This window comes from Scatophagus argus, chromosome 16, assembly GCF_020382885.2.
Source record: "Scatophagus argus isolate fScaArg1 chromosome 16, fScaArg1.pri, whole genome shotgun sequence".
Taxonomy (NCBI): Eukaryota; Metazoa; Chordata; class Actinopteri; family Scatophagidae; genus Scatophagus; species Scatophagus argus.
This window is the reverse complement of record NC_058508.1, coordinates 2,098,542-2,126,414: the sequence shown is the minus strand read 5'-3', so window position 1 is coordinate 2,126,414 and position 27,873 is coordinate 2,098,542. Positions and strand designations below refer to the sequence as shown.

General features: G+C 39.9%; 1 protein-coding gene across 4 annotated transcripts in view; it reads left to right on the top strand.

The window, feature by feature from the left end:
* The window catches only part of si:dkeyp-72e1.9 (syntaxin-binding protein 4), a 71,737-nt gene continuing 43,864 nt past the window's right edge, over nucleotides 1-27,873 (top strand). The window contains exon 1 of one of the 4 annotated variants that reach the window (XM_046414523.1): nucleotides 1-415. In XM_046414523.1, the coding sequence (XP_046270479.1) occupies nucleotides 351-415 (65 nt within the window). In that variant the 5' untranslated portion in view covers nucleotides 1-350. Of the gene's footprint in view, nucleotides 416-502; nucleotides 1,538-2,724; nucleotides 3,733-22,196; nucleotides 22,445-27,873 lie in introns of those variants that run through there. The other 3 variants (XM_046414522.1, XM_046414521.1, XM_046414524.1) reach the window with 3 other exon arrangements.

Genomic DNA, 27,873 nt, shown 5'->3' with positions numbered 1-27,873 from the left:
TGTCGGGACTGCGCGGCGGCGGCTCAGGAGACATTGAAATTTTGTCAAACCGATGGACTAAAGGTCAGTCAGCAGGAACAAACCCACGTGTCGGTCAGATTAGCATCGGGCCGACAGACCGTCCCGTTACCGCTGAAGAGAGTCCGTCTCATTGATTTGAAGGGGAATAAATGCTGACACATCCACGCAGTCAGCGAAGGCACCCGACTCAGCCTCACAGCTCGAGGCCAGTTGAAGAGCGGGCAGAGTGTTGCGTTTGGGGGACGGCGGTGTCTTTGTTTCTCTTCTGAAAGTTCACAGCGGCGGTGTCGGGGGAGGGGGCTAGATCACCTGGACCATATTTGAATAATATGTCTCTGCTGAAACAGCGGGGGCGAGAGCTCGAGCGTTTCGACGGACTGTCGCTCATTTACTGGTACGTGGAAAGTTCGTTCCTTCTGGGAAAGAAATAGCGAATGCGCTCAAATGCGAATTTTTGTTTTCCCCTTAAATGTAACTGGAAAGCTTCTTCTAGGCATATGGTTCTCCTGATTGATTGGACACACATAATCAATAAGTTTTTTAACTGGAATCTGGCTTAGCTACTTGCTCACACACAGCGGATGTACGGGGTAGTCGCAAAGCAGGTGTCAATTTGTGATTAGTGATTGATCAGGCGATATTTGAGATTGATAACATTAGAATCCTCAGTGTTACCTAATGACGTGTGTCGCCTGAACTCTCGTCTTTGAAAGATTGTCGTGTTTTTAAATTTCTTTTGACCTGCAAAGAAACGTGCGATGTAGTGTGTGGAGCATGTGTGTATGTTGGTGTTTGTAATATACAATTGTTGCTTTTTTTTACATTTCACAACACAATAACAACACAAGATAAAGCTTCAGCTTCAGCTTCAGATATCTCAAAATTAATGAAAAAGTATTTTTGTAAGTAAGTATTGTAGCACCTTTTCTCAAACCCCTGCAGATGAAGCAATTCATGATAATATAATATAATATATAACTTAATGCAATGACTGTTTTCTAATTCTTTTTGTCACATAATTGTCACATATGTGCTTACATGACACAGTGTTCAGAACCTAATAGAAAACACATTCAGCATCTATAAAGCAACGATCACTTCTCTCCCAGGAACACCGTGCCTTGCGAATAAAAAACAGATACAGACAAAGAGGGCGAGTTCATTTTGTTCTTGAGCTCTGTCCCGAGAGGAGGAGTCAGTCAGCTAAATGTAGGTGCTGAGTGGACTGTTGGGGCTGGCTCAGCTGGGGAGCGCTTAAAGGCAAGTTGGAGGGAGGTGTTCAAATACTGCTGGGTGTCCCCCCTCCTCCCGTCTCTGGATGAAAGTCGTCTTTTTTACTCTCCCGCTAGCAGAACACCCCTAAAGTTTCCCTCATGATCCTCTCCTCCCACAAGTTACCCGAGCTCTGGGACTACTTTCTCATTTACATATCAGGAGCCTTAGAGTTTAATCCTGACAGCCAAGACGTAGACCTGGGACTGTTTCCCCTCAGGATGAACCCCACCATTAAGACCAGGTATGTGTGACAGAGGGAGGGTCAGGAGCAGTGGTGTGGAGGGATGCCTTAAGTCACTGCCAGGAGACAGGCTTGCCTGGGTTGCTTTAAATAAATGTTAAGTTGCACTTCTACATGAAATTAATGTATCTCACCGGTACAGTTCAGTGTCATAGATGGGACCAGTATGAGAATATGGGACTACATTTCATGAGATCAGAGTTGTCGGAATACCATAAACTTGTTCTTGTGGTTTGTATTTTGGAATTTAGTTTTTAATAAAAAGATTGGTCAGCTCATTATAGATATTGAAAATAAATGACCTGAAAGCGGCTCTTGGGAAAAAAGGTGGGTAAGGAGGTGACTGGGTGGAGTGGAAATTATTCATGGTCATTTTTGCTTATTTCTGAATCTTTATTGATGCAATACAGGAAAATACAATGCCTGCCCTGTAGTTGCATATCTGGGATTAAAGTGATTGTTTTGTTGAAGTGTTGTGAGCATTATGTCTGTTAAAAGAAAACTGCAATACCCCCACACAACCAGCAGGAAAGTCACTTGGTTTAGTAATACCTGGGATCACAACTGATTGTTTGTCTGTTTCATAAATGAAGCCCATCTGCTCTGGTGTCACCAGGAGTTCATGAAGAAATAATCAACTTCAAGCATTATCTGTCATAATGATCAATAGTTAGGAACAGGCATTAATACTGTAATATTCCAAAGAGGATAGTTACCATGTGGCTGCAGCAGACCACAGCACATGACTTCTTTAAACTTTTAGGCAAAATATGTGTCACCTTGTTCAACAAATCATCTCTCATGATTGTGGGGACCATTGATTTATTTAGTGCTTAGGAGGATGCTTCTGGTAAAGCAGATGATAAGCATTCGCAAGGAAAAAAAAATGCAAAAATGACACATGATCACTCAAATCCCGGTCTGGGCCCTTCTATGTGGAGTTTGCATGTTCTCCCTGTGCCTGCGTGGGTTTTCTCCAGGTACTCCGGCTTCCTCCCACAATACCAAAAACATGCACATTAGGTTAATTGGCTACTCTACATTGCCCCTAGGTGTGAGTGTGAGAGTGTGTGGTTGTTTGTCTTTGTGTGTTGGCCCTGCGATTGACCCGCCTCTCGCCCGTAGTCAGCTGGGATAGGCTCCAGCACCCCCGCGACCCTGACGGATAAGCGGTGTAGAAAATGGATGGATGGATGGATGGACACATTATCACACAGTGCTATGGCTGCTCTGCTTTGCTTTCACACTAGAAGCGAATATTAAAGCTGACTTTGAACAGAACACACTGAGCTTCACTTGAATCTGTTGGAAAGTATCGGAGTGGTTGAAGGTTCTACTGTATATAAATACTGTATATAGTAGTGGCTGTCTGAAGTGTTAAAACAGATATTCTGCATCACTGAACAACTTCCTGGTATCAAGTTGAACTCTCTGACCTAAAGGCAGCAGTTCAGATATACAGAGAAAATTGGCATTTAGCAGGTTCTCCATGTCGTTCCTGTTAATGCGATGCTTTGAATTCCACTCGTCCCCATTTATGGTTCTTGAGTTTCATTCTGAAACCGTTTGAACAGAGATACATGGAGCATGAATCACACACCGCTGCTGCCAACCCAGATCAAACAGGATGTTAAGTCAGTGGGACAGATGGCGCACTGAGTGCAAACACTGTTCTTTTTGTTCTATCTCTGTCTCTTCCACTTCAATTTCATATTTTGCTTTTGGCACTAGATACCAGGGTCAGACAGAACCATCAGGTCAATACTGCCCTTTTGCTCAATTTCAAATATCAGGCTGTCATTCTCACTTACCCCGGATATGATGGAGGGAGGTTCTTCCTGTCACTGCGGCTTGTTTGTATGATTTTTCCATCAGGTGACTCGATTAAACTTAAACATGCGTGCTGTGGGAGAACTTTGCTCAGCAGTCAGTAAAATCCAAAGTTCTATCTTGGACTCAAGAATGTTTTCTGAAAACAGAAGTTTAGGCTGACTTTAATAATAACTGACAGGCAGACCAGCAGTGGGGACGGAGAACAGTACAATGGCAGGTGCTAAAGAAGGATGGACTGAGCAAGTCATTGGAGGGCTGATGTGGAGCAGATGGTCTTTGGCTGGTGACTCCTGGCTGCAGAAAGGCCTGTGGGAGAGCAGGAGGTTGAGGAGAAGAAGATGGCTGTGGCATCTGGAGCAGAGGTTAGAAGCAGGTTACAGGCTGGTTATTAGGAATGGAGCAGCAGAAGTCAGGAAAGACCTGCTGGAAACCTCTCAACTCAACATTTACTCAATGAACTGACAAGTAGTACAGGGGGGTGAATGTGGGGCTGCTGGGGTTAAGATTATAAAGAAAAATCATGGGCGCCTAAATAGTATAATGCCCACCATACATCTCTGATGTTATTTTGTGACTTTCAAGGGACCCTGTTGTCTTAAACATTTTCTTGGCTGATGCTCAGAAAGTAGAGCAGACAGTTTATTTCTCTCGGGCTCATGGCTGCATTTCAAACCACAGTGAAAAATAGAGAGACGAGTGTCCGGTATCAGTCTGATACCGTGTAATCATAAAACTAATCCAATACAACTGCACCCAATCCCATTTTCCGTCAGTTGAACTGAACAGGTAGGTGGAGGAGGACCAATGCCAACAGTTTGGAGATGTTTTAGGATAAGAAATGATGACAAAAATAGAGCAGAGTGCAAACAATTCTCTGTTGTGATTCCGCTGACTCCATGAGTCAAGTTGGCAGTCCTCTGTGGATTGATATTTAACTTTTGATCTCATGATTGGTTAACTTTAAGTGTTATTGAGAGTACTCATATCAGTTCTCAGTTTATAAACAACCCAAATGTATTTACTTGTACAAAAGAAAATATAGTATTCATATAGTATTGCATCCATACTGATAATGAAAACAGCTATTAAAGTGTATGTCCCTTAATGCAGGATTATATGTGTTTTGCCCCCTATTGTGTACAGAGCTAGGTACTGCAGATACAACTCAAACTGTGGATTACTACACTGTTACTTACTATAATATATATTATATTTTACCACAATACATAAACAGCAATAATAATAAATAATGGGTTAAGTATTGCTTAAAATAAACAAATTTATCTGCCAACAGGACAGGAAAATTTCAGTTGGTAAGATTTTTTAAAATAGCATTTAGTCTCAAAAAAGCCACAGATATCTTAGGATTAGTGCAGCCAGTCTGAGACAATTTAGCGAGTGTCGTTATCTTGAAATAAGGCTTCATCTTTAGGATTATCTAAGTACAAGTACTTTTCTCTGTCCATCACCTATAACCACTTACCCTGTTCGGATGGTTACAGGTGGTTGGAGCTGAACCCAGCTGACATTACGAGATAAGATTCTATTCCAATACTGGAATATATATTTTTTATTTTTATTTTGTAATAGCACATGTCCTTAAAGTAAGGAATCCTTGCTAACATAAGCCAATATTACTGCTACAAAGCAGAGAAATTAATCTCAGGCAGTAATGAAAATGTAAGCTATATGATATATAATAAACAACAAATACCCTCATTTCTCTTTTGAGATCAAATGATACACACTGTTCTATTCTTAATGTGTGCAGCTATAATAAGGTTATATTGCTTGAAATAAAGGATTCTGAGTTTGTAAAGTAGTTTTGTCAAAATCAGCTGTAAAATTCTGATCATTCTAGTTTTAAGTATCAAGTTACCTGGAACCAAACAACAAGCAGTGACAAAAAATAAGTTAAGTTACAATGTCTAATTAAGATTATCATGGACAAAATAGTATTAGCAGCTTTAACAGAGTTGAAGAGGATGGATTTCACCTCGTTTCTCTCTAAGTTTACAACCCAACTAAAAGGTTTTCATCAGCATGGTTTATTTAGACAGATTTTATATTCTTTTTTCAATGAAAACATCCCACCTGATCTAGAACACCATCTGCAACACAAATAAACATTGTTTATTCGTTTTAGTGCCCTTGACTTGATTTTTACTGTGAAACTGACCACAGGCTGTGACAGCAGTGGCAGGTGTGACTGGATTCAGTTTGACAGGTTATTTACTCGACTCCTGACCTGTGAAGTCAGGCCTCTGGTGGCAACACGCATCACTTTGGTTCTGCTGTGACAGAGGAAACAACATGCTCTCATTAAGTCACCTAGCCTTAGCATCTTTCACCACCTTATCTGGGACACATTGTTATGATGCACATATGTCCTTTGTTCTTTTAATTTCAATCTAGTCCTAAATTAAACAGACAAATTCTTAAGAAAGACATTCTTGAGACAGGTTGAGGGAAATAGTCAGGTAAGAAAAGTACATCAGAGCAGGGCTCTTTGTGCTCTAAAATTTTGGACCTCCGAACAAAACTACTCAAATGCTAAAAAAGGCTACCTGCAGGCTAAAAGTAGATCCTACGCCTTCCAGTCGTCTCGGTTATGCCTCTACCAATTCAGATCCTCCTATCTGATTCTCAATGGGGTTTAAGTCTTAAAGCTGCTTGGCCGTGTGAGCAACAACAATTTTCGGTGCAATAGAATTAGATTATATAGAGTATATAAATGGAAAATTCAGGCCTTGCAAACCAAACTCAAAAACTACCTTCTGTCATATGTGGTGGTGTGCAAGTACCCTTTCTCCTCGTAGAACAAAGATCCTACTCACAACAGTTCTTTTTTTTGTAGATCATATCTCTAAAAAAAGTACTTATAACCAGGGTTTGTGTCCATGTAAACAAACCTGTCTGGTAGCTTAGAAAAAACTCAGATTATTATTTCCAAGACCACATAGTCAGGTTCTGAGACTAAACAATTCAATTCAATCAATTTTCTGTCCTATTTCCTCCTAAGGTTCCTGCAAACATACATGGGCCTAAATTTATGACTATGTGACATGTCTGCCTTCACTGTCATCCAGTGTACTGGAACCATCTGTGCCTTTACATCGGTGTTTTAATCTGAGGAGATTAAACATATAGGAAAAAATATGAACTTGTGGGGCCCCCTCAAATACTTTTGTCAAACACGACTCCCATTTTTGTCCAGAACTGTTGGATAGAAATGTTATACGGTTTTCTTCCCTGTATCTTGCTAAATTCTGCCCTCCTCCCTGCTCCCCGAGTTGTCTCTTACATTTTGCAGATGGAATCAACTCCATTTTTCCTTGTCAGGTAAAGTGTGCAGTAATGAGATTCCAATTCTCCCCTTTATCGACTACTCTCATTCCCATTCCCTCTGGTGATGATCGATTTGCTGGGAATGACTTCTTGATTTTCTCTCCACTGAAGATGTGCACCTTGAAGCAGATTGCTGACTGGATTTGCCTCCAGGGAAGTTTGATTGTTGCTGGTTTCTTTCTCTGCCCCTCAACCTATTGATGTTTCCTTACTTAGCTGAGTGGTCTGCCATGTCTATTTAGAAGTGTCAAAGTTGTCAGACACTTGTCCTGTTCTCTTTCTCCTTTTCAAGTGAGAGAATGTACGTGGGCTGCTGTTGCGTGCCCTAACAGTTGTAATTAGCTGAGACGAGCTCCATGCCTTCAACTAAAGGCTAATTAACTAATTAAGGAAGCCCTTACTCATGCATTTCAATGACATTTTTTCCTCTATTTTGGTTTAGAATTCACTCCTTTTGCGTTTCATTACACACAGATAAGCTGCAACATTTAAACCACCTGCTTGATATTTTGCAGGTCCCCCTTGTGCTGCCAAAACAGCTCTGACCTGTCAGGGGAAGGGACACAGGACCTCTGGGGGTATTTTGTGGTCACTGGCATCAGAGTGTTGGATCCTCTTGGTCTTGTGCATTGAGAGAGGGCATGCCCCAACTTTTGGGAGGGTGGATTTGGCTTATTCCGTTTCCTCGTACAGATTCTCAATGAGGTTGGCATATGGGGAGTCTGCAGGCTGTTGTTGTTGTCCCCCAGCTGAGGGGAGGCTACTGCTGATGGGAAGAATCGTTGCCATTGGGGAGGTGTATTTGGTCTGCAATGTTTGTGGGTGGTGTTTGTCAAAGAACAGCCACATCATTGACAGAACCCAAGGTTTCCCCACAGAACATTGCATTGCAAACATATGATTAATACTATTCACTTCAACTGTCCTTCACCTAACGTTTATTGTGTGTTGTCTCTTTTCAAAATACAAGTGTAGGTAGGGGTAGAGAGAGTAAAAATAAGTGTACAAAAACAACAAGAATCAAAAACAGAAACACTTAATGAATAGTGAAAAGACAACCAGATGAACTGATAAACAAAATATCCACAAGACCAACATATATGCAGCATATACTGCATCTAACTGCATAATTTCTCTTTCTAGTATTACCATATTTACTAAATATAAAAACAAAATGTACGGACATTATGTGCACTTCCCTTTCTGCATAATATTTATACACAACCTGTTTCTCTGTAATACTGTAGTCTCTCTGCTAATACTGTAGTTAACTGAGTGATAGTTTTGCAGTTAAAGGTGTATGACAACATCGGTGGATTTGTATTAATTACAACAACAACAATTACACTTCTGACAATTGGACACATAACCACATTATTTTATTTTTAATTTTTATTTTATTTGTTATACCAGGAGAGCCTTTCAGTCTCCGTGCCATGGTCTGCAAAGCAACAGCACAGTGACTGAAAAAGCCAGTGGAAGAAGCCCACAGCTCTTTTTTCCTTGTTTGTCTTGACTTCTGAGTCCTCTGTTAGACTCCCTAGCCTGAATCTTGGATGCAGATTCAACAGGGATTCAGAGGAGACACCACAGCAGAGTTATTCTCTGCCCTGTCCTGGACCGGAGCTGCGACAGAAGGGTCAGTAGCCGGGGTGAGATGAAACATCTCACAAAGCTGTCCTGCTGCAACATCAACAGTCTCACTCAGCAGCACTAGTGAGGAGATCATGTGGTGACATCCATCTGATCTTTGTTAGGATTGACAGAACCATGTCATCCCGGGTGGAGCAGGAGAAGGTGGCCTGATGTACCTCAGTGGTGGGAGCACTGGAGACCCTGTCCAAAATGGCCTTTGTAACCCCAGCAGACATTCTGAAGTTTGTGGGAAGGCAGATTTTAAGAGGGATCATCGTGGAAGCACCCAGAGGCCCAGACATTCACTGCCCAAGCCTGAAACAAGAAGTTTGATTTGGAGTGCAGTTTTGACTTATTTTGAGGATAAAACCAGCGTGATGTAACAATTTACTGCAAACTGTTGTTAGATCTTCTCAGGACTGTAGCCTCGTCAACTTCAGAGGAGCCTTGGTATCTTTGTCTTTAAAAGCCTTCAGTTCAAACTTCAAAAGACAAGACAACTTGAGACAACTTTGTTTGTATAGCCCATTTTTACAAGCAGTTTGTCTCAAAGCCTTGAAAGAGAAACAAAACAAAGGCTTTATTTTTACTGCTCTACTTTCTCAGAGAATTATTAGTGTAAATCACTGTTCTCTCACCATACTTGTGCTCTCCTCCAAAAGCACGTTCAACATGTCTTCAGCAGTCGCCTGAGATGGGATCACAGATGGGATTTCCAGCCATAGGAGCTACATCAATCGAGGGACCTAAAAGACATGGAGATAAGCCACCTTTAAACATGACAGGACAGTCCATCAGAATTCATCTGACATTTAATATTGGTGTGGGATTGGAAGGACAGTAGACTTTGCTTGACACTTGTAAGTGTTTAAATTCCAGCAGAGCTGTGGAGTCCATGGAAAAATGAAAAAATTCGGTCAAACAAAATCAGTCAAATTCATCCTTGGCTTTCTGTGTATGTTTTATCTCTCTTGTGACAAATGAATTATACTCCAAATATTTGCATAGGGAGCTGGAAAGAGTTTGTAATAATAAAAATAAGATCCACAAGGCCTATCATCAGCACTGAATTATTGCCACCATCTTGTCATGTGTGTATTATTGATATCTTATCAGTATTTCATTCCTGAACACCGCAGTTATCATCAGTACTGGTATATCGTATCACTCCTACTTCGAAGGATCACTCAAAATCAGAATCCACAATCAACTGACAAGTTTGTATTGATACAGGGTAAAATGCTGTCAGGGTAAAATATTCTCTAGAAATCTGTGGTGTTGAGATGTTTACTCCTTCATTGTCACCCTTCTGTCCCTGTCCAATACAAATCAAGAGCAGTTCCTAATGTTACTTGTTTTTCAGTCAGTTCTTGTTCAGTATGATGAGACTGTCACTTAGAAATAATTTTCAAAGCACTTACACTTAAATGTTTCATGAATCTGAAAGATAAATGGTTCATTTTGTTTTATTGGTAGCCATCATGGTGCTACAGGCGTACAAGCAGTGTGGAAAATACACTGACAATAAATCGACTAGGGTACATTATGGTCACTCAGTTGATCCAAGTACATATGCTACACCACAAAATGTAATTTCCTGTATGCTGTGAAAAAATTAATGTCAATGCACAAAGTAGGCGTTCTATGTATATATTTAGGATTAAACATATGTAGATTTGAATCGATGCAGATGTTTCAGTGATGACAGTGTAGCCTACTGAAATACTATACAGATGATCAGTGATTTCTTATCAAGGTTATAAGATAAATCAAAATCGTATTGGTTTGCTGCTGTATGTATATCAGCTGAGCATACCTGTTAATCTCAGATAAATAAAATCAAAATTTCTCCGATTCAGTAAGATGAAAGGTTTCTTTACACATTATATTGTTGTGTCAACTTCTAAACCAATCAGCTCTTTGATCAGGCGACAGCAAGATGTTTCCCATGATGCCCTGGATCTTGCAGTTAATGGAGAACAACTGCAGCTATGTGGTTTTATCAGAGCTTTTGCACTGTATCCCGTTTCCTTTGGGAACCACAGGATTTCATCTCTGCTTTTTGCGCATGATGTTGGCTTCTTCGAACCAGGAACTTCAGCGTGCGCTGGGGAGGTTTGCAGCCGAGTGTGAAGCAGCTAGGATGGGAATCAGCACCTCCAAATCCGAGGCCATGGTTCTCGACCAGAAAAAGGTGGTCTGTCCCCTCCAGGTCGGAGGAGAGCTTATGCCTCAAGTGGAGGAGTTTAAGTATCTTAGGGTCTTGTTCAGGAGTGAAGAAAGATGGGAGTGTGAGATTGAAAGATGAATCGGTGCAGCAGCAGCAGCGGTCGATGTATCGGTCTGTCGTGGTGAAGAAGGAGTTGAGCCGAAAGGCAAGGATCTCGATTTACCAGTCAATCTACGTTCCTACCGTCACCTATGGTTATAAACTTTGAGTCATGACCGCAAGAATGAGATACAAGTGGTTGAAATGAGCTTCCTCTGCAGGGTGGCGGGGCGCTCCCTTAGAGATAGGGTGAGGAGCTCTGTCACCCGGGAGGAGCTCGAGGTAGAGCTGCTGCTCCTCCACATTGAGAGGAGCCAGTTGAGGTGGCTCGGGCATCTGTCTCGGATGCCTCCTGGACGCCTTCCTGGGGAGGTATTCTGGATATGCCCCACCGGGAGGAGGCCCAGAGGAAGACTCAGGACACACTGGAGGGACTATGTCACCTGAAACGGCTGGAAGAAGTGTCCAGGAAGGGGGAAGTCTGGGTATCCCTGCTCAGGCTGCTGCCCCTGCTACCCAGCCCAGGATAAAGCGGAAGAAAATGAATGGATGGACGGACGGATTTTGCACTGTAAACAGCTGCCTGCTTTGGCTTTGACCCGTTGTGCAAACATACATAAATGCCGACCTGAAGGAGTTGTCTATCTTTAAATCTCAATGCAACTCTTCAGTGTATGTGCTTTCTCCATTTATCACATTGCTACTACTTCACTCTTTATCTGATCCGCTTGTGTACCGGTTTAAAAAATGGTGCAGGTACTCATGGAAAGTTAAACAGGGCAAACACAATCTCTAATGTATAATGTTATCTCGCCTCAACCTGTATGTGTCCAACTTGCCTTTACATTTTCATCATTAAACTCTTTACTCTTCTAAACATCATTGAGAGGAAAATCAAAGCTGAAGTGTTTAGAAAGTCCTTTTGTAGGGGATTTGTATAGAAATTAGCTGGTATTTAAATAATGCTAGAAAGGTCAAGAGTGCATGAAAATTTAAAACTCTGGTCCTTCTTGACTTTACTTCTGAGGTTTCCAGCATGTTCACATCTTAAAATAATTTGACTTGGAAAACGAAGAGGCTAGGGAAAACACTGGTAAAATAATCCCAAGCAAACCTCACTTCTGTGCGGCTACAGAGCTATACATCCTTGAAATATGCAAATGTGAAAAGAGACTTGATATTATTTCAGAGGAGGGAAAAACCTTTGATATTTTTCCCTATAGTTTCTAACAGAAGGCAGAAGATGCCACAAGTTTAATTATTTTTGTTTCTCAAGATCACAGAATTATTACTTTATGAGGCTGACATCATTAATAAAGTCAGCTATGATCTCCTTTTATCTTGCAATATTCTTATAGGAGCTTATAATGTATGTGTAATTATAAAGATTACTATTGTCTTGCTCATGCCTCAGCTCAGTGCCAAAACACACATCTATTGCAAAACAGGAAAATGTATATACGACACGTTTTAATACACTCTCCCAGGAACTCAGATCAATGGACCTTCTGGATACTGTGAGAATGTCTGCTGTTAACTGAACCTGCATCTTTCTGTCTATAGAGGGCAGCCTTGTAAATGGAAGCACTTGACAGTGATTTCCTTAAGTTTTTTTTGCCTTTCTTTGTATTGCTCTCTATTACACACACACACACACACACACACACACACACACACACACACACATACTAATGCTCACACAAGAGTTATGAGTTTGTGTGTGAGCATGTGTCTCTCTGTGATTGGGTCCAGGCCTGTTTGATTTCTCAGTGTGGATTGGATAATCCCATAATCTGATAACGACCCACTGTGCAGATTTAGTGATTAAAGTTCTGAGGCAAATGGTTGTTGCCATGGCTGCCAAATAGAATAGGAAGAAAATAAATCTGTGTGTGTAGGGGGAGAACATAATGCTGTTAATGCAGTGTAGTGCTGTAATGTGCATGTACAATCATACATATAATAAACACAAATCTGTGCTGAACTTACATTATTACTGTAAACTGGATTTATTAGTGTTCTTTGGTTCCGTTGAAAAAAATAGATACAGATAATTACGATTGATTTTTGCATAATGAAATGCATATAGCAAAGACTTGCTAGGTTGTTTAAAACAGGGCTGTCCATAGATGTGTTCCTAATGTTTGAGCATCATTTTTAGTTTGATCAAGCTAGATTAAAGAACTTCATGCAGAAAAACAACCAAATTTCATATTAACCCATTTATGACAGCCATATTATATTTAGTAAGTGATTTGAAAACATTGACAGACATGTTTGTTAAAATCTCCCAGATACAGATGGCATCTTGCACCGATGACATCATTCGGAGCCGGTGACTGCACAGCAGTGATTGGGCGGTGGTGCCACATGATTAAGTTCCCACCCATACACCCTCTTTTGATAACATTAAATAACCAATTAAAATAAAATTTATCAGAAACTGAACACTTGACCGTACATAAGTGTAATAAGAGCTACCTAAAATTACAGAAATCATCTTTATTTAATGTGTAGTTTAAGTCTTTAGCTTGGTCAACGTTGCCCTTTTAATGTGGAGGGGGAGGGGTTATGATTTACTGCGGTCAGCATGTTTTCCCTTTTGCTGAGCTCTCATATTGTCCGTCTTTATATACAGTCGGTGGTTTAAATTATTAATCTTTTTGAGTATCATTACATAAAACTAACATTGCTAACATTTTGCAAACATTTATGATCAGCCTTTTTTCTCCATTAGGCATTCAATATATTTTCAGTCTGTAGTTGCTTTCTCCATAGTAGTTTGTCTTTGGTCCAATCAAATTGTTTGCATTCACAAGGGATTCATATAATAGCTGATCAAGGTGTGATGCTGCCAGCAACCATCACCAAATCATGCATCACTTCCAACAGATCTATGGAACTGGAAACTCTTCACACATGTAAAGCAAAACCTCCATTATCTTGTTTTGTCAGTTTCATTACCATTTGCTTGGAAATATTTAATTGAACGAAAGGATTTTGTAAAAAGACAACACAATATGATGCTATTGCTGCATTTGTACTTGATTTGTACTCGTGAGTTGTTTTCTTCTTCTTCTTGGTCAGAAGTGACAAATAAAGAACCAAGATGGCTGCCCAGAGTATCAACTGTAAATAAAAGCTGTGGTTTTGATTGTTTTTAGTGCTTTTGCCTTTTTTGTGTCCAATTTACTAAGTCGTATAAACGATACTGTCTTACTGCTGCCTGTAGGCATATAGCTATGGTCTTGTCAGGTGTGAAATACTGCTTAATGTGTTGTTTATCAAATGGTGCTGCTTGTAACCAGTCAATGTTGCTATAACAACAATGGCGGAATAATGTTACAAACGAGTTCTCTTGTGCTCTGGCAAATAGAACACAACCAACACGGTTTTTAATGAATGTGATGCCACTCTGGTAGAGTCCGGGATTACGACTTGCGAGTACAAATTGAGTGTAAGGTATCTTCATAACAATTCAGTGAACAGTGATAATGAAATACCCTACTAAACAATTAGCTCAGTGAGGCAAAATTTTGCATATCACCGTTGACAATTAAAGAATAAAGCAAACCAACAGAGACATCCTGACAGAGATATGCCTTTTTGTCATGAGTAAAGTCAGTTTTGTTTAACCAGACACACAAGTCTCACTCAAGAATAAGTGTTGCTCTGAAATCTCACGAGAAATGGGTTTAGGCTGTTTTTAACCTTTCAGTGTAAGGGAGACTTTTCTCACATCAGTCAATAAAAATGATCTTATAGCTATGCAACTGGGGCAGCTGCCCTCCTCATTTTTGACTTTCATTCATATCCACTACATGCACAAATAAGTGAATACTCAAATAAATGCTCAATACTAACTGCTTTCCACATTCAAAAAGCAAACCATTTAAGAATATGAAAGTCTAGTGACAGCCCTACAGAGAATTATCACCATCTCTGCATAGCATTTTAATTTCTTTTAGCTCATAGAAAGCACTCTCATCAGCCTCAGCTAGACTCGCCTCAGCAACTAGTCAGTGAACATAGCGGAGGGTTTTTCAACCGAAGAGACATATTCTTCTCAGGAGTTGGCGGAGATAAAGCAGGAGCTGAAACAAGGGTACATACTGGACTTAAACATGATTCCAAGTGAATGTTAAGGTTGCTGTGCATGGTGGACGTGGCAACAGTTGACTAACATAGATAAATATGTCAGTCATTCATAGAATCTATGAATGAAGAGTTGAATTGGTTTTGGATACAAAGCAAAGAATATGACTGGAGAATAATCATTAATTGTGTACATCTACCAAAAAACAGAAATGATCCAAAATATTTTAAAGCCCTTGCACCCCGAAGCACATTACCAAAAAACAAGATTCTCGACCTCAGCTGTGTATGAATATATGGCAGCACCCTGCAGCCCTCAGCTTTTTTGGTTCAGGTCTAAAGCACCCTTCAGTTCTTCAAAGCACCTTTGTGAGATGCTTTGAAGAACTGCTAAGCTTCTCTAGGTATTAGATTTAAAAAAAAAAAAATGCAGGATTTTATGTTATGTAATCCAGCAGCTGATCAAAGTAAACACGAGTCACCCAAATCAAGTGCTCATTCATTTCAATGCTCAAGAATTTAGGTGGCTTACCCCAAACATTGGATTGCTATTGAAAAACACACAAACACATCAAACCACTGAAATATGGAGAGGAGAGAAAAGAAGCTGCTGATGAATGTAAGGCTTAAGGTCCCGAGTGAGAGAGTCATGTCCCCCAATGAAAGGCTGTCAAGATGATGAAAGGAACAACAAACTGTCCTGCATGCAAACTGCAAATCGTCTCCACAAATACAACCCCAGAATAATTTTCTTTTAATCATCCAATCAAGTTTAGCCTGACTTCTGTAAAAATATTTCCGAATTTAAAAGGGAGTAATGTCAGGGTTTCCTCCAACCCGGTGACTGTATTACACTGGGCCCAAAAAAACCATGTATTATCATATATCATTTATCATGCATAAACTGATATTTATGTAAAAGATTGTACAATGAGAAATTGAGAAAGAATGTGTAATGAGAATCTTTTGATGCATACGTCGGACCTTGACACACACACACACACACACACACACACGCTATATTTTTTCCAGTCCTCATAGCCATCTGGAAAAATCTGAATCTGAATCTTCAGGTTAGACTTGACCCGGTCTATCTTATGAAAACGTGGTGACAATGTTACCTCTTGAGAGAATACGCATGAAAAATAGGCTTATATCTAACTCTGGTCCATTTACAAATAAACCAAAAACAAATAAGTCTGCAAAAAAAAAACAAACAAAAAAAAAACAACAAAACATCAACAACACATTTTCCCGACAATGCATACAAATATCACTTACATTTTTATGTAAAGATGGAAAAACAGCTTAACTGCATCCGGAATAATAAACCAAAAATATACATATCACTGTCTCATCAAAGTTTACTGAATGTAATAAATATATATTTAAAAAAAAGCATTCCTTAATGTCTCTACAATTTCTAAATTAATGTATAGATAATTTAAAATTCCAATAAATTTTAGTTAAGGGCACAGAATGTAGTAATTACAAGTCAAAACACAACACTTAGGACTTAAACTTGGGTCTTGACTCTGAACTTTTTGCAAAAACCATCAGTGTGTCCTACATTCATACTATACCCTAAGCATTACTAGCACATGTTAAAGCTTAAATTAGAGTCTATGCATTTGAGTAACATGATTCAGATCCAGATCCACATATCTTGGAAGATTTCAGTTTCAAATTTCTTCCTCTTCTCAGGACAAAAAGAGAAATTCTTGTCAAATATTATCTGAGATTAAAAGCAATTCATGGAGATGCTGTGCATCACGAACCAAAGTGTTGCCATTTGAGGAGGCTCGTTGCCGCAGACAGGTTGAGAAACATGAGCGCCAAAATATGCTTCATGTTTGATAAGCCTGTTGTCACCAACAAAACAACAAGCTGCAATAAGAAATCATGACATGGCAAGCAATTCATGAACATGAAAACAAAACAACAACCCAACAAAGAGTGACGAGGACTAAATAGACAACATAACGAGACACAGGTGAAACACATTAAGGGAGGAGAAAGCAATCAGGATAATCCAAAGCAAAGTTACATGAAACAGACACATACAGGAAGTGACGCTTTCAAAATAAAACAGGACATGACAAAAACCTTGAACATAATACATGGAAACACATGACAAGACAACATGAAACACCACATGGACCAGAAATCAAAACACAGGACATAAGGCGTGACAAACACAAGGGAATTATTTTCATTATGACCAAAGAGGTTTCAATATGTTGGACTTTTTCAGATAGATAGATAGATTTGCTATAAAGAAAAACAAACAAACAAACATAAAGAAACAGTGATTAATAGTTAACTGAAAGTTCTTCACTTGCTCTCTAAGACTCAGCCACCAGGATCTGATCACAGTGCAGAGAATATGGTGAAACTTAAATCTTATTTCTACCTTCAACTAAGAACAGAAACATGGGAAAATGTTTAAGTCTTAGCAAAGCGCATCAACAGTGGTCATAGCGAATGAGTTCCTCCAGTCGTAGAGGGATTTGCAGTATGTCGTGGGGATGTCAGGGTCCATGTGCGTGTCAGTGAGGCGCTGTGGGAGCTGATTGTCTTCTATCATTCATTCTGTCATGGTGATATTATTTCACGGAAGGATTGGCATGTTGGTGTGAGTGTTACATCACCAAGATGATGAAATTTGGTTGTAAGATTTGGCATTACACACACCATCCATCCATCATATTGAATTACTTTCCACCTGCGCTATACAAGACCGAGGATACGGAACTAAAGTGGAAATGTTGAGTGGACGTGATTTTAATTCAGGTTTCTCCGAATTTGAGTTCATGTTCTCACAGATAATTTCCTTGTTGGGGCACATTTTTTTGTCATGTACAGTCTGTAGTCAACAGGCCAGCATTACCAAATAAGAGTACAGCAGTGACAAGTTGGCTACCATAGCAGTCAAGAGTTAGCCAGGCTTACATCTGTGCTCTCAAAGCCTGTGTCTGGAGTCAGTACAAGACTGCCGGGTTAGGTAAGAGGCTGGACAGCATCCAGGTTCCTCTAATCTTAACAACTGGGTAAACATCACAAAGCTTCATCTGGCTGAAGATGATTAATTGGTGTGTAGGTGGTTTATGTGATCCTTTTTCCATTGCATGTTTGGTATGTAAAACCTAAATGATGTTCTCCACTAAGTTTGAACTAAAAATAAGATATGATAAGATGAGATGAGGCTTTGTTGATCCTTGAGGGGGGGGATTTGGTCATTAGAGCGACCAGCAGGACAAGTGCAAAAAAGTACAGAAAAAGTATAAAACAGGCAAAAAGATTACAAAAGGAAACTTTAAAAAATAAGAAAAATAAAGAAATACAAGGTTATATTTGCAGTCCAACAAATACACAGTTATGCAGAAGGAATTTATACGTATGTACAACTGAGGTACTGCACAGGTTAAGAGTAAATAAGCATCAGAATAGGATTTAGGTGGTCCTGCCATAGGGGAGGAGTCACAGCAGCAGCCTTGGGAAGCTCCTCTCTCACCTCCACTGAGTCCAGAGGACAGTCCAGGACAGAGTCTGCCCTCCTTATCAGCTTGTTCGGTCTTTTCTAATCCCCCTCAGTGATACCTCTGCTCCAGCAGACCACTGCGTAGAAGGTTGCTGATGCTACCACAGTGTCATAGAAAGTCCTTGGTGGTGTCCTGCACCCTGTGGAGGACCTCAGTCTCCTCAGCAGGTGTAGATGACTTTGTCCCTTCTTGTACAGGACCAGTCTGACCAGTCCATTTTGTTGTTAATGTGAACACCCAGGTACCTGCACACTCCCACTGTCTTGATGTCAAGTCCCTGGATGTTCACTGGTGGAGTCCGTGTGGCCCTCCTGCAGAAGTCAATCACCATCTCCTTTGTCTTGGCAGCATTGATGTGAAGGTGGTTGGGTTTGCACCAGTCGACAAAGTCCTTATCCACCTTCCTATATTCCAGGTCATTCCCCTCTAATACCCATGACAGCATCATCCACCCCAGTGCCTGGTCGGGAGGCAAATTGCAGGGGATCCAGCTTGCAGCTCACCAGGGGTCAGAGGTGGTTCAAGCCACAGGTCTGAAGTGGTTGGGCTCTCTGGTGTGTGTGGTCTTTGGTACTGTAACCACTCAGGAAATCTTTCAGAAAGCCAGGACCTTCTCCAGACTGAGGCTCAGGTTAAACATATACTGTACCACCTGACAGAGCTGGTCTGCACAGTCCCTGAGCAGTCTGGAGCTGATGCCATCTGGACCTGTAGCTTTTCTAGTTTTGATCTAGTTTTTTTGTTATATAGAGGCTGGACAGTGGGGTGGATGGTGAAGTGGGGGGCTGTGGGAGAGAAGGGAGGAGGTGTGTAGTTCCTCCTACAGGCTGTTGGGGAGAAGATGAGAGGTGTGTGAAGTGACCTGAGGGGGGTACAGAATGAGTTGATATTGTGAAAGAGGTGGGGAGGGGCAGCCGGAGAGGACTTGGTTGGGATGCGGGCTGGTCTGATTGGGGAGAGGGAGAGAAAAACAGATTCAGTTCATTAGCCCATGCCTGGTCTTCATATCTGGGGCCCCTTCCATTGACTCTACTCCGTCCCGAGATCAGTCCTTTCCAGACCTCCCTTGCATTTTTTTCCGTAGCTGTTTCTCCACCTTCTTCCTCCAGTTTTCTTTGCTTCCTTTTATTTTCTTTTTGAATTCTTTTTGCACCTTAATAAGCTCCTCCTTGTCCGCAGATCTAAAGGTCTTCTTCTTCTCATTGAGCAGGACCTTCAGCTCAGGGGTCACCCATGGTTTATTGTTAGAGAAGCACCGCACTGTCCTGGTGGGCATGGTATTCTTTACACAGAAGTCAATGTAGTCTGTGATGCAGTGTGCCAGGCTGTTGGTGACCTCCTCCCCATGTGATCCACACAGCACCCCTCCATTCAGGTGTCTCAAACACTCAGCTCCTCACTGGCCTCCTCTGCCCATCTTCTCACAGTCCGCGTGGGTTAGGGTCGGAGTCGGATGTCGTTTCACCACCAGGTTTGTAGACAGGCATGAGGCAAATCAGGTTGTGATCTGAGCGACCAAGCAGGGGTGACCAAAACTAAGAAAGAATCAAAGAAACAAGGAATAAAAATGAAAGCTTTATTAATTGAATTCTTTGCCATTTGGGAGCTGAAAACACAACAATGTGTGATCAATTTTGTTATGGGAAATTTGGCAAATAGATGCCTATTTACATTTTCAGCAGACACACAGAAATATAGCTTTCATTTGTAACTGTGTTTATGAATGTAGGCCAAATAGCCACTCTACATTTATCTCTGTTTTTATCCACCTGTCCTGAAGAAATGTTCCACGATGTTCACTAACTGCTTGCTGCTGGAAATGAGATAAATAAGAGCAAAGTTGTGGGTTAGAAAACCAAAACAGGGCGCCCCCTAGTGGATGGGTATGATGATTTAGGTTCATTTTTGGGGAGCTCTTGTGTCATATATATTTATATATAATGAATGGTGTAAACTAGCACTTTCACCTAAACAGCTGTATAAGATTGTTTTAGTATTTAGTTTAAAGATTGTTCTACTGCCCTCAAGTGGCTCAAAATAACAACAACAATGATGATAAAAATCATCGTGAATTAAATGGAGTTTCACACACATGGGTCAATTTAACTATCTAGTTAAAATGTAGTTCTTCTAGTCAAAGCAATTAGAAAAAAATGTTTTCAGCAAGTAAAGATATGTAAAATATGAAACAGTAGGAGAAGTGTATTATAATGTGCACTGACTCTTTGGAGTAATTGAGTAGCCCTATTATAAAAGCCTATTTTTAGCCCATCACTGTGCCATATGGATTTGTGTGTATTATCCTTTTGCCATAAGCTTATCATCTCCTCATCAATTGGCACCATACAGTACAGTATCCACTTGGCAGCTGCAGTGCAGTCATGACAGGGAATATACAGAGCCAATGTTAACAACAAGAATCAGATATCCAGGCTTTCAGCAAAAACTGAGACATGTTCCAAAGGTTGAAAGTGCCTCTAGGTTTCGCCAGGTATGTTTTCAACTGTTTCACAGTCATTTAAAGTGAATTTCCTGACAGACTGATTTCTTGCACCTGCTTGAGGCTGCATGAGCTGATGTGGTATTCAAAGACATTTTTACATGTGCTTTGCTTGGTGGTAAAAACGTGACTTGTGCTTTCTGTAATTAATATTTTTGTTTTGGCTAGAATTAATATGCATCCAAAGGCTCAGGCTGTGTAGGCTCAAGTTTCCAGCAGCTGATGTTTTATGTGAATATTCAGTAACATTTTGTTAACAGTGCGCAGACTTTGTTGTACTAAAATTATGAATAAGACAGTTTGTTTATCTTATTAGTGAGACCATCTTAAACCACTGAACCCAAATGAAACCCAGGCTGATTAAACTTTCGCACTCTTTCATACCTTCATAGAGAAAACGTTTTACAATTCGCTTCTCATTCACCCATTCACACGTGGTGGCGGTGAACGTGTCATGCAAGATGCTAGTGTCTTGCTCACAGAACACTTTTTTACTCTTTCTGATCTCCTATTCTGTTTACATTCTCAAAAGTATTCAGATTAACTTTGTACCCCATTGGGTATCCCAAGCCCAAAGCTGGGAAACCCTGATCTATGTATATACATCCATAAATATATATAGAATAACTCCAGCAAGTTTAAAGGAGAGGTCATAACTCCAGAGAGGAGGATCATATTGCATCCAAATTTTACATAATGAACATAATGGTCACCACTATCTTACCCTTTTAATAAAATATATATATATATATATTTTCTAAAAGAACTGACATTGTAAGGTAATTGTTGCAGCCTGGGCCGACAGCAATAACACAGATGCTCAGAGGCTTGAATGACAAATGACAATGCTAAGTAATGGATGTCAGTTGAGGATTAAATTTGTGTTTCTAAATGGAGAGTGGGGCACTTATGCATTAATGTGTTTAAAGGCATCTAAGCCCCTCCTGCTCTATTTGAAGTCTGTTTGATTGTACAGTTGTCAGCGCACTAGGAAATTACCTGTTATATTTAAACATTTTTCAGAACATATAATATTATTTGTCGGTATAATTATTTGTTATTTTAAATAAAATCTTTTAAAATGTAAGTTTAAAAACACCTACTCCCTAAATATATATTTTTATAAGCTGATAATCCACATGCTTACTGTAAATAATGAAGTAAAATAATCATTAATCACAATAATCAGAATCAGTTTTATTGCCTATTTTAGGTTTATACATACAAGGAGTTTGTGTTGGCATAAGGTGCCAAAGACAGGCAGTGCTGAGGGTATCCTACTCAAGCCACTTCAGATCTGGTTTGAAGCAACAAATAGATACTCGCTCCAGTGGAACAGAAAATGGTAGTATTTGAATGTGTGTGGGATAAATTTCCAGCCTCATTATCATTCTGTGGCCTTTTTTTTTATTTATTTATTTTTTTTTTTACATTTTTTGGCGACTTCAGTTATGTAAGAGATTAAATCTCCGGGTGAAGGTGGAGATGCTTGGAGCAGGCAGTCCGGTTAACTAGAATTAGAGGCTGTAGACACAGCAGCATGTGGCTGCTGGCTGAAGGTTAAAGGCTGAGGAAGCTCCGACCGACCGACCTACCGACCGATCGACCGTCCTGCCGGAGAAGCGGCTCCATGTCAACATGCCAACCTTTTCAGTCATGTATAAAGGAGCTGTGATCATTAGCAGGTAAAACACACTTGTGGTCAAGGCGTTTGTGGTGGGAACACTGCCTGACGCTGCCGCCTGCCTACTTTTGCGAAGTGTTAAGTGAACGTTGTAGTTTTACGGCGGCACCGGAGTGATGTTTATGGTTTCCGTTTCCACGAGGACAGGTAGAATATGAAAATTCTCCCGCGTATGGGAAAAACAAACAAAAAACACAGCGTTTAAATAAAGTACGGCTCGCGCGCTATGCAGTGAGGTCCGTCATTCAGTGAGCCAGTGAACGAGGTGTTGCTTTTAATGGTGTGTGATATTTGAGGTGCTTAGGGTGGAAACTGATCGGACGAACAAACATCATCACGCAGGTAGAACAACCTGGTTAAAGGTCGGGAGCTGCTGTTATTTTAGTAACCATTCCGCAGAATAGGATAGACCCTCACCATCTGTCGCACGTCGCTCGTGCGCCGCGCGCACCGACTGACGCTTGTATTTGGTTTGTCTTTGCAGTAATATCCATCCAAATGTAGGCTATATTTGTTTTTTTATTAATGTTCCTGCCAGAAAGTCATATTAACCATGCAATGTAGATTGAACTTAATATCCATATCAGAAATCAAGGTGGCAACAAGCTTCCTTTTCGTCGACCTAATGATTATTGATCTCAATTGACCAAACACAGCTATAGACAAATGAGCCACTGGCACATCTAACTTCTCCTGTTATAGCAATCATATTGTAGCAGGCTGAAGAATTTTGAAAGTGAACCTAGAAAACTGTGTAAAAACTGTATCAGCAAAATATTAATATATAATATAATGCTGATCAGCACTGCAACCAATGATTGTTTTCATTATCAATTAATGTTGTTTAATTTCGCTCTTAATCAGTGCAATCATTGTTGGTCTGTAAATTATTAGATGCCAGCAATCCAAAAATATAATGTCAGATTGAGGAAAAAGCGGCTAATTCTCACATTTGGGAAGCTGGAACCATCAACTCTTTGGCGGTTTTGCTCGGAAATGGACTTATTGTATGTATTGTCAAAATTGTTGCCAATACATTTTCTGTTGATTGACTAATTGATTAATTAACTTATCCTTAGACCAGTAATTACACTGGTGCTGAGCCAGAGTCATCAGCTAGCACAATACGCTTACATGATACAAATTGAAATGCTCAAACATTTTCCATTAACTTGAACACAGTCTAAATCATTTGAAGCATAGGTTTTGTGTGCAACAATTTTGCGTCTTTATTTATTATTGTGAAGGTTGAGTCCATGACAATATTCCTGGTCCCACATAACGGATATGTGGAGGGCAGATACTATACTATGCAATGCTAACCCATTACAATCAGTAATACAGTTGTTGAATGCGAACAAAAACATAATGTTGAAGTTAATGTGGAAGATAGCTGCACACATGACATGCACATGAGAGAGTATCGCTCACTATCATGTTTACAAGTCATCAATAGAACATAGTGCTCCACATCTGCTGCAGGAATATTGGTAACCCTCCTTGTCAACTAGACAGAGATATTTCCAAAATATGGACATGATCATCTCCTTCAATTTATCAATAAAGTGTTAATAGAATTCACACCGCGCTGTTAATCTCCAGAATTTTACACCATCTTTTGCAGTGTTCAGTACGAGCAAATGTTCTTAGATTGAGCCAATACTGGATGGATTAGGAATAAGGAAAACTGGGCAAGACTAGAGTGGGCGGTTCTTGTGCCGTACTGTTATGTAAATACTGCAATAATTTCTGCCAACCTCATCTCCAACAGATTACCCAAAGTACAGTGTGTGTGAGCACTGACCAAGATGTTTGTTAGTGATTCGACTTTGTCGTCCTATTGCAGCTCCCTTAACTGTTGCTGTCTCCACATGGTTTACTTCAAGTGTCCAGACAACCACATCAGAAATAAAACGGGTGATCATAGTTTAAATTTATACTAATTTCAAACCTAAATATCTTAAAATACTTTAAAATGTGCAAATCTGTAGGATAGCTTTTATAATCCATAAAATTTTAGTTAGTAAGTTAAAATAATGCATTATGCAGTTCCCCTAAGCTCTCCAGCTCTCTCTCTTTATTTTTTGCTAATTTCAATTCATTTTGTTTATGAATCCTGAAAACATCTCTCTCATCATCATCACCACCGCACATCAACTGTTTTCAGCACTTAGCAGCTAAAGAGAAAGACATTTTTATGGACACAAACACTTCAAATGAATAATATTGTTGCTGTGTGTCTGCAGGATGTGCAAATTGACTGATAAAACATTCACCATAACAACTTTAAAAGTGTTTCAATACTTACAACTTGTTTTGAGGTCAAATAAATAAATAAATACAGTAATGCAAGTTTTGGCAGCTAAGGTTAGTCTAGGGAATGAATGTTCACTGTTGATAGGGGACAGGATGTGAACCAGAGTCTTGCACAGAGCCCTGAACTCACCCCCATCAAACACCTTTGGGATTTTCGCTCAGCTTTGGTCCAACACTAGTGTCTAACCTCCCGAAGGTTCTACTGCATGAATGACGGACAATAATTTCCCAAAGAAACGCATCAAAAATCTTTCGGACAGCCTTCTGAGCACAGTGGAAGCTGTTATAGCTGCAAAGCTGTCTGTATGTATTCAGAATGCGATGTCATTGAAGTCCCTGTTGGTGTAATGGTCAGTTGTCCGAATACTTTTGTTCGTATAGTGTTGACTGTCTTTGATATAAATAGGAGGAGAACAGGAGCAGGCATGGCAGAAAACAACCTTGCAGATGCAGTGGATGAGAGGGTGTCTGTGTATAAATATTAATATCTGTCTGTGCGCCTTATCACATTGTCCTCCTCCTCCTCCTTGTTGGCTGTAGCATCTGAACGTAGCATTTCTTGTCAGATATTCAACATACATTCACCCTGTTGAATATCTGATTTAAAGCTAACTTCGCCGTAGCAGTTGAACAGCCCTGCTGCTGCAGCTGGTGACAACAGAGTTAGCATAAAGCACACAGCCACTGTAGCCTTTTCAGACCGAGGTACTTTCGTGATAGCTATTTTGCTTGTGTTTATATGATTGTGGCATTTAAATGAGTTGTTTATTTATGTATTTGTTAGCCTAAGGTAGTCAGGCAGTGCACATTCATGCATTGTGGAGGAGTGGCTTTGAAAGGAGGCCTGAAGTTTCTCCAGTCTTACCAACCTCAGCTTTAAACGCTGCATGAACAAATGATCAATGTTATTCTTGTTTTGTGTTTTTTTTTTGTTTGTTTGTTTTTGTCTTCATTAACTTTGTGGACTTAGCACTTGAGCTTATTGTTTTCTAAGGAGGTTCTGCTATCTTAATATGCTACCTGGACATTTTACAGGGGATAGGTACCTGTTTTTTCTGTTTGTGGTAAATGGTGAAGTATAACAGCCATAGTGTAGTCAGTCTGGTGTCTTTAAACTAATCCTAAATTTAACCTTATACTAGTCTACTGGTGTCAAAGTGGGAAAATACTCAAAATTGTGCACAACTTAATCTGTAAGGTTAAGCATTGTGCAATAAATGAATTAAATCTCCAATTAAGGCCATGGCACTTAGTAGTGTCTTGTGAAATAAGTCCGACTTCTGCTTCTTGTATTGATGGAATATTTATTGCCCTCCCTAACTGTTCTTCAGTCACTGGCACTGGCACATAAATCTCTATACATTCAATTCATCCGTCCCATGAGGGAAAATTCCTACACATGACAGGTTGCTCTAGAAATGGCCTCTACATGTACATAAATGGAATAATATTTTATTTTTTAACTGACAAGTGAGGATACCAACTTGTGACTTGATGACATGAGAGCTCCCAAAAAGTGAAGCCAAAGCATCTCAATCGCCCCCTGGTGTCAGACTCCAATAAAGGTCACAAACCCCGACCCTTACATGTTAACAGAGGGGACTATGAACCAAACTGGAAAAAAAAAATAATAATACATGTCAAATAAATTTGTCCCAGAAGATAGTTTTTGTCATTATAGGTGTTGTTAATATCACACTGATGTATGTTCAGGTGTGCATTTTATTGATGAGTTTGGTTTCAATGAGTTATTTGATGTTATAAACAAGGGGGGTAAAACGTCATGATTGACAGTTGAGCACTGCATTGGTTCTTTGCTTACATACATGATACTATTATTTTTTTATTATTATATCAGTAATAATCAGCCGTATGCTATCATAATCAAATACTCCATGTAGGAACTAGTAGTTTGCGCATTACACATGATTACAACTTTTTGCACTATTGATTTTTGCCATACATTATATCTATATATTATATATATATAAATCCATATGATCCAGATTCTTGCAAAAAAAATAAATAAATAAATAAAACAAAAAAATATTCCTGCCAAGATATTGTATCTCAGGGCTCTGCTGAGTCAGAGAAAGATTAGAAGATGAGCGTATGCAGATGTGCTAAAGGAACGTATGCAGGGGTGAAACCTGTCAGAAAGAAGACCGTAGACACAGTTTTAAAGCTAGATGTGTCATTTTGTCAAGGACTGGTGTCTGAGGTGCCAGAAGCAAACACACACCAACACATCTTATTCAAGTCAGCCTCAAACAGCATATATATATATTTTTTACAGGCAGGCTTCTAGTGGTTGGATGCTCCAGTGTTAAAAATGTACATGAAGGAGTCCCATGCTTTAAATAGGTCTCAGTGAAGCTTGCATCCACAGGTGTATATTTTCACCTCTCAGAAACTGATGGGAGAAGATGTCAACAAAACAGTCTCATTATAAACACATGCTGTATTTGTCTGGAATGTTAGGGACTGTATCACTTTTTACTCCACACATCAGTTGAACAGTCGAGCAGGCTGAAACTTGTGTTACTGATCTGCAAGTTTCATGCTAGTTTCATGTTGTCAGTCAAGTCAACGGCCACTTTGTAGCTCTTTACTACATGCTAACTGTATACAGTATATACTATACACTAATGTTTATTTATTTATTTCTATAGCATCTTATACAATCAAAATTGTCTCTAGATGCTTTACAGAGACCCAGAGCCTGAACCCCCAAGCAAGCAGACAGTGGCAAGGAAAAACTCCCTTTTAACAGGAAGAAACCTTGAGCAGGACCCGGCTTGCAAGGGAGAACTATCCTGCTGATAGTCGGCTGGGTATATATTATATATATTTATAGTATACTTTTAGTGTACTACTTGTTAGTACACAAAAAAATAAAAACACTAAACTGTCTTCCACCAACAGGAATGATTCAGTAGTTGATATAATAGTTATTTTTAGCTTTCTGAGTTGTTTTTGGTGCTGTCTCTCTGCCATCAACAATTACTTTTAATTTTTCACATCTGTGAGCTTCTCCTACATTCCCTTTGTGCATTGCATTTTGGGAGAATATAGTGACCATCAACACATCAACACACTTTACAGAGCGATCAT